The sequence below is a fragment of the Heterodontus francisci genome, chromosome 27, assembly GCF_036365525.1.
Source record: "Heterodontus francisci isolate sHetFra1 chromosome 27, sHetFra1.hap1, whole genome shotgun sequence".
NCBI classification, from domain to species: domain Eukaryota; kingdom Metazoa; phylum Chordata; class Chondrichthyes; order Heterodontiformes; family Heterodontidae; genus Heterodontus; species Heterodontus francisci.
In genome coordinates, this window is record NC_090397.1 from 13,561,252 (window position 1) to 13,575,476 (window position 14,225).

Here is a 14,225-nt window from a genome sequence, read left to right on the forward strand (position 1 = left end):
TAGAGCAGGTCCTGAGGTCTTACAACCAGATTTTCAAGACCGAGGGAGGAAGTAGGACCTTGAAGGTAGTAATCTCTGAGAGTAGAAATAGGAAGACAGGGAAGATCAATGTGTGGCTTGAGGCATGGTGCAGTAGGGAGGGCTTCAGATTCTTGGGACATTGGGACTAGTTCTGGGGCAGGAGGCACCTATTCAAAAGGGATGGGTTGCACCTGAACAGGACTGGGGCCAATGTCCTTGCAGAGAAATTCATTAATGTGGTTGCAGAGGGTTTAAACTAAATTGGCAGGGGAGTGGGCACCATCATATAGAAGTAGAAAAGAGTAATAAGATCCATAAAGGAGTGAGATTGTTGGATGGTACTAGAAGGAAGTAGTACCCTACTACATAGTAGCAGACTAAGAAGGAATACGAGGAATACAAAGACAGGTTTACAATGCATGTATGTAAACACACAAAGTGTAGTCAATGCGGCCAGGTCTCTGGCACTGAGCCTGGCTCAGAAGGGAAGGGGGGAGAATAGGAGAGTGATAGTGATAGGAGATTCAATGGTTAGAGGAACAGACAGGAGATTCTGTGGTCGCGAACGAGACTCCCGGATGGTATGTTGCCTCCCGGGTGCCAGGGTCAGGGATGTCTCGGATCGAGTCTACAGGATTCTTAAGGGGGAGGGGGAGCAACCGGAGGTCGTGGTGCATATCGGTACCAATGACATAGCTAGGAAAAGGGATGAGGACCTGAAAAGCGAATATAGGGAGTTAGGTTGGAAGCTGAAAGGCAGGACGAGCAGAGTAGTAATCTCAGGATTGTTACCGGTGCCACGTGCTAGTGAGGCTAGAAACAGGGAGCGTGTGCAGCTGAACACGTGGCTACAGAGCTGGTGTAGGAGGGAGGGCTTCAGATATGTGGATCATTGGGATACCTTCTGGGGAAGGTGGGACCTGTACAAGAGGGACGGGTTGCATCTGAACTGGAGGGGCACTAATATCCTGGGCGGGAGGTTTGCTAGAGCTCTTTGGGAGGGGGATGGGAACAGGAGAAACGGATCAGTGGATGGGGTAGCTGTTGAACAGGCAAATACCGAGTGCAGAGAGTCTGTGAGGAAGGTTAGACAATTGACACGACAAAATTGCAGCCAATATGATGGGTTGAAGTGTGTCTATTTTAACGCAAGAAGTGTCAGGAATGAGGGTGATGAACTTAAGAGCATGGATCAGTACTTGGAGCTACGATGTTGTGGCCATTACGGAGACATGGATATCACAGGGGCAGGAATGGATGTTGGATGTTCCGGGGTTTAGATGTTTCAAAAGGAATAGGGAGGGAGGTAAAAGAGGTGGGGGAGTGGCATTGCTAATCAGGGATAGTATCACAGCTGCAGAAAGGGAGGTCGTCGAGGAGGGTTTGTCTACTGAGTCATTATGGGTGGAAGTCAGAAACAGGAAAGGAGCAGTCACTTTGTTGGGAGTTTTCTATAGACCCCCCAATAGCAACAGAGACACGGAGGAACAGATTGGGAGACAGATTTTGGAAAGGTGCAGAAGTAACAGGGTTGTTGTCATGGGTGACTTCAACTTCCCTAATATTGATTGGAACCTCCTTAGTGCAAATAGTTTGGATGCAGCAGTTTTTGTCAGGTGTGTCCAGGAAGGTTTCCTGACTCAATATGTAGATAGGCCGACTAGAGGGGAGGCTATGTTGGACTTGGTGCTTGGCAACGAACCAGGCCAGGTGGCAGATCTCTCGGTGGGAGAGCATTTCGGTGATAGTGATCACAACTCCCTGACCTTTACTATAGTCATGGAGAGGGGCAGGAGCAGACGGGAAGGGAAAAAATTTAATTGGGGGAGGGGGAATTACAATGCTATTAGGCAGGAACTGGGGAGCATTAATTGGGAACAGATGTCCTCAGGGAAATGCACGACAGAAATGTGGAGGTTGTTTAGGGAGCACTTGCTGCGACTGCTGGATAGGTTTGTCCCGATGAGGCAAGGAAGGGATGGTAGGGTGAAGGAACCTTGGATGACAAGAGATGTGGAACAGCTAGTCAAGAGGAAGAAGGAAGCTTACTTAAGGTTGAGGAAGCAAGGATCAGACAGGGCTCTAGAGGGTTACAAGGTAGCCAGGAAGGAACTGAAGAAAGGACTTAGGAGAGCTAGAAGGGGACATGAAAAAGTCTTGCCGGGTAGGATTAAGGAAAATCCCAAGGCGTTCTACATTTATGTGAGGAACAAGAGGATGGCCAGAGTGAGGGTAGGGCCGATCAGGGATAGTGGAGGGAACTTGTGCCTGGAGTTGGAGGAGGTAGGGGAGGTCCTAAATGAATACTTTGCTTCAGTATTCACTAGTGAGAGGGACCTGGTCGTTTGTGAGGACAGCGTGGAACAGGCTGATAAGCTCGAACAGGTTGAGGTTAAGAGGGAGGATGTGCTGGAAATTTTGAATGATATGAGGACAGATAAGTCCCCGGGGCCAGACGGGATATACCCAAGGATATTACGGGAAGCGAGGGAAGAGATTGCCGCGCCTTTGGCGATGATCTTTGCGTCCTCACTGTCCACTGGAGTAGTACCGGATGATTGGAGGGTGGCAAATGTTATTCCCTTGTTCAAGAAAGGGAATAGGGATAACCCTGGGAATTATAGACCAGTCAGTCTTATATCGGTAGTGGGCAAATTATTGGAGAGGATTCTGAGAGACAGGATTTATGATTATTTGGAAAAGCATGGTTTGATTAGAGACAGTCAGCATGGCTTTGTGAGGGGCAGGTCATGCCTCACAAGCCTTATTGAATTCTTTGAAGATGTAACAAAACACATTGATGAAGGAAGAGCAGTGGATGTGGTGTATATGGATTTTAGCAAGGCGTTTGATAAGGTTCCCCATGGTAGGCTCATTCAGAAAGTAAGGAGGCATGGGATACAGGGAAAGTTGGCTGTCTGGATACAAAATTGGCTGGCCCATAGAAGACAGAGGCTGGTAGTAGATGGAAAGTATTCAGCATGGAGCTCGGTGACCAGTGGTGTTCTGCAGAGATCTGTTCTGGGACCTCTGCTCTTTGTGATTTTTATAAATGACTTGTATGAGGAAGTGGAAGGCTGAGTTAGCAAGTTTGCTGATGACACGAAGGTTGCTGGAGTTGTGGATAGTGTGGAAGGCTGTTGTAGGTTGCAATGGGCAGAGCTGGGCTGAGAAGTGGCAGATGGAGTTCAACCTGGAAAAGTGTGAAGTGATTCATTTTGGATGGTCGAATTTGAATGCAGAATACAGGCTTAAAGACAGGATTCTTGGTAGTGTGGAGGAACAGAGGGATCTTGGGGTCCATGTCCATAGATCGCTCAAAGTTGCCACCCAAGTTGATAGGGTTGTTAAGAAGGCGTATGGTGTGTTGGCTTTCATTAACAAAGGGATTGAGTTTAAGAGCCATGAGGTTATGCTGCAGCTCTATAAGGCCCTGGTTCGACCACACTTGGAATATTGTGTTCAGTTCTGGTCGCCTCATTATAGGAAGGATGTGGAAGCTTTAGAGAGGGTGCAGAGGAGATTTACCAGGATGCTGCCTGGACTGGAGGGCATGTCCTACGAAGAAAGATTGAGGGAGCTAGGACTTTTCTCATTGGAGCGAAGAAGGATGAGAGGTGACTTGATAGAGGGGTACAAGATGATGAGAGGCATAGATAGAGTGGATAGCCAGAGACTTTTTCCCAGGGTGGAAAGGGCTATCACCAGGGGGCATAATTTTAAGGTGATTGGAGGAAGGTTTCGGGGAGATGTCAGAGCTAGGTTCTTTACACAGAGAGTGGTGGGTGCATGGAATGCGCTGCCAGCGGTGGTAGTAGAAGCAGATACATTAGGGGCATTTAAGCGACTCTTGGATAGGTACAAGGATGATAGTAGAATGAAGGGTAGGTAGTTAGTTTGATCTTAGAGTAGGTTAAAGGTTCGGCACAACATCGTGGGCCAAAGGGCCTGTACTGTGCTGTACTGTTCTATGTTCTATGTTCTATGTTCTAATAAGGTTGGTGAGCTACAAGCACAAATAGATGTGTGGGAATATGATGTAGTGGCAATAGCGGAAACATGGTGAAGACTGGGCACTTAATATTCAAGGATACAGAGCATTCAGAAAAGATAGGGAAGGAAAAAAGAGAAGTGGAGTGGCAATACTGAATAGGAAAGACATTGTAGTGTTAGAAACAGAGGATGGTCCTTGAGGAGTTGGTTAGAGTTGAGAAGCAAATATGAGAGTGAGGTAGAGGAGCAAATCTGCAGGGAAATCACAGAGATATGCAAGAACTATTGACTGATGATAGTGGGAACTTTAATTACTCAAATATCGATTGGGGTAAAGAGGGGGAGGAATTTCTGAAATATGTTCAGGAGAACTTCCTTGACCAGTATGTTCTCGGTCCAACTAGGAAGGTGGCATTACTGGATCTGGTGCTGTGGAATGATGTGGGCTAAGTACAGCAAGTGTCTGTGGGGGAACACTTGGGTAAGGGTGATTACCGTATCATTAGGTTTAGATTAGCAATGGAGAAGAGCATGGAACAATATAAAGTAGAACTTCTAAATTGGAAGAGGGCTAACTTCAATAGAATGAAAAGGGATCTAGCCAGGGTAAAACAGAACCAAAGATTGACCAATGGGTGATCTTTAAGGGGGAGATGTTTCAGGTACAGGCTGGGTACATTCTAACAAGGGTGAAAGGTAGGGGAACCAAAGCCAGGGCTCCTTGGATGATGCGGGAGACAGTGAATATGATGAAACAAAAATAGAGGGTGTATAATGAATGCCAGGTGAATTCTTCAAGTGGGAACCAGGCCAAATACAATAAGTTGACAGGGGGAGTGAAGAGGAAAATAAGACTGGGAAGGAGAGAATGTGAGAATAGAATGGCAGTTAACATAAAAGGGAACCCAAAGAATTTCTACTGGCATGTAAATAGTAAGTATTCAAAGGTGGGGTGAGGCCTATGAGGGACAAAGGGCTGGATTTTAAGCTCGTGGCGCCGAGCAAAAAAAATGGTGGTCCGCAGAGCCAACACGATGTCCCGCGCGGTGGCTCATTTAAATAGACAAGGCGGCCCGCCCCCCCCACCACCCAATCATGTGGAGGGGGTGGGCTGTCCAACACCAGCAATTATAAAAACAAATCCTTATTGCAGTACAAGCAGCATAAATCCAGAGTCAGGGCCCAACCTAACACCAGAGTGAGGTGGATTGAGCCTCTCTGGAGGAGGCTTTGCTCCTGGTTAGGTTTAATTCCAGATATACACTACACAGGTTTAGGATTGGAGTGAAGCTATGTCTCATACACTTAACCCTCAAAGAGTACAAAATTCCTAGAAAACATTTTTTCCATATGGCCTCTACTCATAGTTTGGGGATTGTGTCTTAATTTATAACAACAACTGATACTTATATGGTGTCTTTAACGTAATAAAACTTCCAAAGACCACAGGAGAGTTATAAAACAAAATATACTACCGAGCCACATAAGGAGATAATAGGTCAGATGACTGGAAGCTTGGTCAAAGAGGTAGGTTTTAAGGAGTGTCTTTTAGGAGGAAAGCAAGGTAGAAAGGCAGAGAGGTGTAGGGAGTGTATTCCAGAGCTTAGGGCCTAGGCAACTGAAGGCACTGCCACAAATGGTGGAACAATTGATATCAGGGGCCAGAATTAGAGGAGTGCAGATAGCTGGGAAGGTTGTGGGGCTGGAGGGACTTACAGAGATAGGGAGGGGCGAGGCCATGGAGGGACTTGAAAACAAGGAAGAGAATTTTAAAATCAAGGTGTTGCTTGACTGGGAGCCAATGTAGGACTGAGAACACAGGAGTGATAGGGAACGGGACTTGGTGCGAGTTAGAACATGGGCAGCGGAGTTTTGGATGATCTCAAATTTACGAACGTTAGAATGTGGGAGACCAGCCAGGACTGCACTGGAATAGTCAAGTCTAGAGGTAACGAAGGTATGAATGAGGGTTTCAGTAGTAGATGAGCTGAGACAGGGGAGAAGTCTGGCAATGTCATGGAGGTGCAAATAGGCAGTCTTAGTGATGGTGCGAATATGAGGTTATCTCGGGGTCAAATATGACACCAAGGTTGCAAACAGACTGGTTTATCTCAGACTATTGCCAAGAAGAGAGATGGAGTTTGGAGTCGGGACCAAGAACAATGGCTTCAGTCTTCCCAATATTTAATTGGTGGAAATTTCTGCTCATCCAGTCTGATCAGCTAGCAACAGTGGAGGAGTTAGCATTGTGATTCCTTCTTCATCACTTAATTATGCCACCCAGCACCTTCTCCCCCTTGACCATCCTCAGACGTTATCCAGAATTAGTCTTTGCCTCCCACAATGCTTGCCAGCCACCCTGCTGCATTCCACAATCAACCTGATTCCTTTGCCACCCTTCTGTTCAAACACCGAATTTAACCACTTGTTTTTTTATTAAAGGTAAACAGTGGAGGACAGATGGCATTCACAGTATCACATTTGACCCAGAAGAAATGATGCTGTCCTTTAAGATGGACACCTTCAACATTTTTACCCTGATTCAGAGATATCACGTCAATATGCCTTTCCAATCCTGGGAAATCAGACCTGTGGCTGAAAATGAAGTTATTTTAACTGTTGTTGCTGCTTTAACCAAAGTGGAAATTCAAATCAAGGTATGTTTTCTGATTAAGCTGTAATTCAACATTGGCTATGATACAATAGTAAACCAGCAACCCCAGAGCTCAGAAGTTGTGTATTTGAATGATATATTTGGAAACCATGCTGGCTGCTACCAGAAAAATGACCAGAAAACCCAACTGGTTAAGCGTTGTCCATCGTCAGGTAAAGAAATCTAAAACTCCTACCTGGTCTGACTTTCACACGGCTCCAATCTTAAGGCCCTCTGATGTAGCACAGCAAGCCACTAATTTGCAAAACAATTATCACAAGACAGAACAATACCATTATATTCCTTTGTCATAGTTTTATTTTAATCTTGTAATAGTTTCACAGCTGAGAATACTAACAACAAATTACACTAGCAGGAATAAGACTAGCACTTAATAATATTGGTGGAGAGGTAGAGTTTGGTAGCATTGTTGGGGGCTGTGCAGTCTTGGCCGGAATTTTATGCCCCCCAAAAGAGCGGACTGGTGGTGAGGTGGGCAGTGGGGGGGAAGGGGGGGTCATAAGATGGAGTGGGAGGCTGGGAGGGGCGGCCCTTCCCGACCTGTTCCCACCTCCGTTGCCAATTTACGCGGGGTGGCAGCGACGAGAAATGGTCCGCTCACCCCAGGCCAATCAAGATCCTTAGGTAGCCAATTAATGGCCACTTAAGGGCCTCCACCTGCCACCATGGAAATTTTATGGTTGGCTGGCATGTGGCTGAGGCCTAAGAAAAGCCGCCTGATAAAAATAGGCAGCCTTCAAGCGGGCTGTGGGGGGAGGGGGAGGCCGTCCTGATCGGACACTCTGTGCTCCACGAAGGGCCGCCCCCGAAGCCCCAATCTCCCCCAACTCACACCACACGCCCTCCGCACCCTAACCGACCCCCCTTGCCTCGCCCAGGCTCAACTGATTGCCCCGACGAGGCCCAAAAACTTACCTCTTCTCCGGTGCTGTCCGTCACCTTCATCCTGAAGCTGGGTTGCAGTCCTAGTAGTGGCCACCACTCCTGGTGGTGCCGCTGGGAGTAAGAGCTGCTGGCCCACTGATTGGCTGGCAGCTCCATTGGGCGGCGCTTCCTGCCTCAATGAGGTGGAAGTTCCGCCCAATACCAATTAAGGGCCTGGGGACTGTCAAGATCTGGTCTGGATCCCCATGCCCAGCAGAGTTGGGATCGCCATTGACTTTTCAGCTAGTGGATGGCTCCCCCCCGATCACCGTAAAATCCAGCCCTTGGACTTTGGCCGCCCTTGGTCATCATTAAAGGGTGGTGCGGAACTTGGGGTTTGGCAAAACTTTGAAAGAGGAACCAGAGGTTTGGTAGATTTGGATGGTGTGACATGGTGTTTGGCTCTCTGTTGGCTTCCGAGCAGACAATTGTAATTTTTGGCACACCAGGCAGTCAGTGGGTGGTGTGCACTTGTCACCCACTCATTGTGACTGCCATGAAGCTCAAGTCATTGCAAGGCCTGGGTCTCAGTTGCAGGCTGCCAATAGCATCAAGGCAACTCAAGTTGAGTTCAGTGGTAAAATCGGTTCGCTACTCCATTGAGCCAGTTAATGGTCAGAGCCTTCGGTCTCCCTGCACAGGTCAGGTGACGTTTTTTGTTGGCCCACCAGGAAAACTCCTGGTTCTCCTGGTCCCACAAGCATAAAAGCTACAAATATTACTGGTCTCCAGTGACGCCTTTAAGGATAGCAGGTTAGGCCATTTAACACCAGCACAAATGGATGATAGGTCAGTGGCACAAACTCCATCCATTTGTACCTGAAAATTACAATCCAGGACTCCCGAACGTCATAGGACCTTGATTTAGATCTCCCTCCTGAAGCTAACCTGTTCTCAGGACCCTACCCAAGTTGGTAGTGGCTACAGGTCAAGTGCTAAGTACACCAATGCCATTTTCAGGCCATATGCCAGGCAGATGCATTGATTTCTGTTGGAAATAAGGAAGGGCATAGAGCTGAGGGGACTGGCTCGGGGTGGAGGATGTCAAGGGTCTGGCAACACTGATTTATAACTTTCTAAGAAACTCTGCAAACATTGATTTCAGTCTTTTGTGACTGGCTGTAGACTTAGGCCTCTGTTTCTGTTTGTTTCTCTTTTCTTGGTCTCTTAGCTATTCTTAAGTACAATGTTTGCATTTTCTAAGATAAAAACACAGATGATAATCAGTCTATTTTTCTGAATACTTTCAATACACATTTTTTATTTTGAAAGGAAGTGTGAGGTCATCCACTTTGGTTCCGCCAGGGCCACTCAGCTCCTGACCTCATTACAGCCTTGGTCCAAACATGGACAAAAGGGCTGAACTCAAGAGGTGAGGTGAGAGTGACTGCCCTTGACATCAAGGCAACATTTGACCGAGTATGTCATCAAGGAGCCCTAGCAAAACTGAGGTTAATGAGAATCAGGGGGGAAACCCTCCGCTGGCTGGAGTCATACGTAGCGCAAAGGAAGATGGTTGTGGTTGTTGGAGGTCAATCATCTGAGCTCCAGGACATCACTGCAGGAGTTCCTCAGGATAGTGTCCTAGGCCCAACCATCTTCAGCTGCTTCATCAATGACTTTCCTTCAATCATAAGGTCAGAAGTGGGGATGTTCGCGGTTGATTGCACAATGTTCAGCACCATTCGTGACTCCTCAGATACTGAAGCAGTCTGTGTAGAAATGCAGCAAGACCTGGACAATATCCAGGCTTGGGCTGATAAGTGGCAAGTAACATTCGCGCCACACAAGTGCCAGGCAATGACCATCTCCAACAAGAGAAAATCTAACCATCTCCCCTTGACATTCAACAGCATTGCCATCGCTGAATCCCCCGCTATCAACATCCTAGGGGTTACCATTGACCAGAAAGTGAACTGGAGTAGCCATATAAATACCGTGGCTACAAGAGCAGGTCAGAGGCTGGGAATCCTGAGGCGAGTAACTCACCTCCTGACTCCCCAAAGCCTGTCCACCATCTACAAGGCACAAGTCAGGAGTGTGATGGAATACTCTCCACTTGCCTGGATGGGTGCAGCTCCAACAACACTCAAGAAGCTCGACACCATCCAGGACAAAGCAGCCTGCTTGATTGGCACCCCATCTACAAACATTCACTCCCTCCACCACCGACGCACAGTGGCAGCAGTGTGTACCATCTACAAGATGCACTGCAGCAATGCACCAAGGCTCCTTAGACAGAACCGTTCAAACCCGCAACCTCCACCAACTAGAAGGACAAGGGCAGCAAATACATGGGAACACCACCACCTGCAAGATCCCCTCCGTCACACACCATCCTGACTTGGAACTATATCGCCGTTCCTTCACTGTCGCTGGTTCAAAATCCTGGAACTCCCTTCCTAACAGCACTGTGGGTATACCTACCCCAAATGGACTGCAGCGGTTCAAGAAGGCAACTCACCACCACCTTCTCAAGGGCAATTAGGGATGGGCAATAAATGCTGGCCTGGCCAGCGTCGCCCAAATCCCATGAATGAATAAAAAAAAGACATAAGGGAAGATGGTTATGACAGATCAAGACAGTCACCAGATGCTCGTGCTTTTAAAAACAATGAAATGACAGCTTAGGCATTGACAGCTCATTGTATGGGGAATGTCACCATGCATCCCCTGAACCTGGAAATGTTGAGATGTTTTCACCCACTCTACGGCAGATCCCTGTTTCTCCGTCCCCGGTGTCCCTGTGGTTTGACACTCTGGCCAGGTAAAGGGTCAGCTCCTCAAAGTACATCAGCAACACTATCTGTGGCAGCCCACCTTCCAGGTATGCCCTCTCATTCTCCCTGGCATTTCAACTCCTATTTGGCCTGCATAGTGAATAAAGATGCAGTTAGGACAATGCTTCTCTTCCTCATCACTTACAGCTTTTCAATTGCATATGCTGCTGCAGTCTGCACTCCAACCTGCTGTCCAGTATCACCAGGGTTCTGACTTTTGCTTATGGGTCATCAGGCCTACTGAACACACATCTCTCCCATGGTCTGGAAACCTCTAAGCACCCTCAGGATGCACCTCTCTTTTGCACGCTGGTGACCAGGAGGCATGTCATCTGGGTCTATCTTTGGACTCACTTTTCCAGACCTGAAAAGGTAATTGAAATGCTTCCAGCACTGCACCCAGTTCCTCCTCGTCATTCCTCTGCTGCTGACCTCATTAACTACCTCCAGCCATGACCCCTTGGTGAGGCTTGCAGGCTTTCTGTTGGCACTGGCAGGGAACAGGATTTTTCTTCTCTGTCACCGCCTCCTGCAGCACTTCCAGTGATACATTCAAAAAAATGGGGTCTGTCCTGGCACCAGGTGGTTGGGGGATGCTCCATTCTCACGGCCCTTTGCTCTTCATCTTCCTCCATCGTTTGACAGATGGCAACCTCAGCAATGGCTACCACCCGCCCTTTAAATTGGGCCTGCCGCTCTCTAAGTCCTGCATCCACAGCCACTAATTGGGCGGCGAATGTGACTCCAGGCCAATTGCCTCCTTTGCATATCATAATCGCAACGCATACATGTTGCTGATGTGGCACAGGGGCGGGTTCCAGAAGTAACCGCGACGTTGGGGCCTTAATCCTGGACTGTAAATCCTGCCCTCTCTGTTTTAAGAAACACAGTCAATATAAACCTTACCTGAATAAAGCTTTTGAAATTTACCTTTTCTTTAAATAATTTTGCTAAACAACCAGAATGCCAACTTAGAGTCTATAGAGAAGGATTGTATCATTTGGGATAACTAAATGGCAACAATGCATCCTAGAAATTCTTCACACTGCACATGCTCAGACAGCAGGCTCTGCCTTCAGTTAACAATCAAGTCTAAATATCAAGTCCAAACCCAGGCTTATGAGATAGTGTTCAAATAAAAACTTTAAAGAAGGTATTAAAAGACACAACAGCCTATTCATTGGGGAAGCATAATCGTGTTATTTTTCGACTTTAAAAAAATTTGGTTTAAAATCATATTTTAGATATTAAAAATTTTAACTACTAAGAATAAAATGGCAATTTATTTTTCAAAAAGCATTTTGAGTGTTTCAATTGATGTAAAAAAATAATAGGTTTTTCTATCTACTCATTCAGGATTGATTGTTTTTGTCAGTCCTTAGTACATAGAATTTATAGCACAAAATTGTACCAACCCATTGGCATAGCCTACTGGTACACTGGCATGCAGTGTAACGGGGTAGCAGGGCACAGGCTTGCATATCAGAGAGATTAAAGCACATATTGCTCCTGCATAATGAGAGTTTAAACCAAGGACAACCAGCAATTACATAGAATCTGCAGCACAGAAACAGGACATTCAACCCGGAAGAATCTCCTTCCACCCCTGTTTATCTCACCTTATCAGCATATCTTTCTATTCCTTTCTCCCTCAAGTACTTATCTACCTTTCTCCTTAAATGCATCTTTGTTACTTGTCTCTCCATATGGTAACAAATTCCATCTTTTAACCACTCTTTGGGTAAAGAAGTTTCTCCTGAATTCTCTATTGGATTTATTACCGATTGTCTTATATTTATTGCTCCTAATTTTGTTCTCCGCCACAAGTGGAAACATCTTCTCTATGTCTACTCTATCAAACCCTTTCAAAATCTTAAAGATGTTATGGACAGGTGATAAGGGATGTGGGTGGTTCCCACCATTCACCTCCCAACTGACCGCAATCGTGTTCTGTTAAAATGATGTTTTAGCCTCTAAGTGTCTTTAAGGTCAAATAAACAGACACATGACAGGTTTTCTCATAGATAAAAAAAAGAACTGTTTTTAAACAAATTCCGAAATGATCGCAACTCACTCACCCACTCATTCACCCACACATACTTACACAAGAATAGATAGAGAGAAAAAGGTAAGAGGTAGTTTAAAGTCCCAAGTGAGGTAAGTATTCGTGGCTTACAGAAGATTATTGAGTCTTCTTGGGAGGAAAAGTATTTTTAAAAGTTGCAGGCCCGATTATTCGCAGTCTTGAACTTACGGAGGTATTGTCGAGCTCTAGTGGTTATAATACTGGCCAATACTGGTGGTGTGTAATTTGTTATCTTCACAGATGGTTAGTTTCAAAGTCACTTTATGATGTCTCTGCTGTGGTGGCTGTTCTTGGTCAGCAGGGTTCTTCTCTTTCCTGCTGGATCCTTCTCACAGGCTTTCTATGATATTGGCTTGATCTCTCCAGAGAGCTACCTTTTTAAGGTCAAAATTCAAATCTATCACATTGGAGTTTCTGTTAGAAGACACATGGCCTCTGACCTGTTGTGACCACACAATGGGCCAGGATGATAACCATAGGGATTAGAATTAGAACATTACAGCGCAGTACAGGCCCTTCGGCCCTCGATGTTGCGCCGACCTGTGAAACCATCTGACCTACACTATTCCATTTTCATCCATATGTCTATCCAATGACCATTTAAATGCCCTTAAAGTTGGCGAGTCTACTACTGTTGCAGGCAGGGCGTTCCACGCCCCTACTACTCTCTGAGTAAAGAAACTACCTCTAACATCTGTCCTATATCTATCATCCCTCAACTTAAAGCTATGTCCCCTCGTGTTTGCCATCACCATCCGAGGAAAAAGACTCTCACTATCCACCCTATCTAACCCTCTGATTATCTTATATGTCTCTATTAAGTCACCTCTCCTCCTCCTTCTCTCCAACGAAAACAACCTCAAGTCCCTCAGCCTTTCCTCGTAAGACCTTCCCTCCATACCAGGCAACATCCTAAGTAAATCTCCTCTGCACCCTTTCCAAAGCTTCCACATCCTTCCTATAATGGGGTGACCAGAACTGCACGCAATACTCCAGGTGCGGTCTTACCAGAGTTTTGTACAGCTGCAGCATGACCTCGTGGCTCCAAAACTCGATCCCCCTACTAATAAAAGCTAACACACCATATGCCTTCTTAACAGCCCTATTAACCTGGGTAGCAACTTTCAGGGATTTATGTACCTGGACACCAAGATCTCTCTGTTCATCTACACTACCAAGAATCTTCCCATTAGCCCAGTACTCTGCATTCCTGTTACTCCTTCCAAAGTGAATCACCTCACACTTTTCCGCATTAAACTCCATTTGCCATCTCTCAGCCCAGCTCTGCAGCCTATCTATGTCCCTCTGTAACCTACAACATCCTTCGGCACTATCCACAACTCCACCGACCTTAGTGTCATCCGCAAATTTACTAACCCACCCTTCTACACCCTCATCCAGGTCATTTATAAAAATGACAAACAGCAGTGGCCCCAAAACAGATCCTTGCGGTACACCACTAGTAACTAAACTCCAGGATGAACATTTGCCATCAACCACCACCCTCTGTCTTCTTTCAGCTAGCCAATTTCTGATCCAAAGCTCTAAATCACCTTCAACCCCATACTTCCGTATTTTCTGCAATAGCCTACCGTGGGGAACCTTATCAAACGCCTTACTGAAATCCATATACACCACATCCACTGCTTTACCCTCATCCACCTGTTTGGTCACCTTCTCGAAAAACTCAATAAGGTTTGTGAGGCACGACCTACCCTTCACAAAACCATGCTGACTATCGCTAATG

The 14,225-nt window shown here is 46.3% G+C and overlaps 1 protein-coding gene across 3 annotated transcripts in view; it reads left to right on the top strand.

Moving 5' to 3' along the window:
• The window catches only part of dnai7 (dynein axonemal intermediate chain 7), a 121,560-nt gene that overhangs the window by 77,398 nt on the left and 29,937 nt on the right, over window positions 1-14,225 (top strand). For all 3 annotated transcript variants that reach the window (XM_068058879.1, XM_068058880.1, XM_068058881.1), the window contains one exon: window positions 6,457-6,671. In XM_068058879.1, the coding sequence (XP_067914980.1) occupies window positions 6,457-6,671 (215 nt within the window). The remainder of the gene's footprint in view (window positions 1-6,456; window positions 6,672-14,225) is intronic.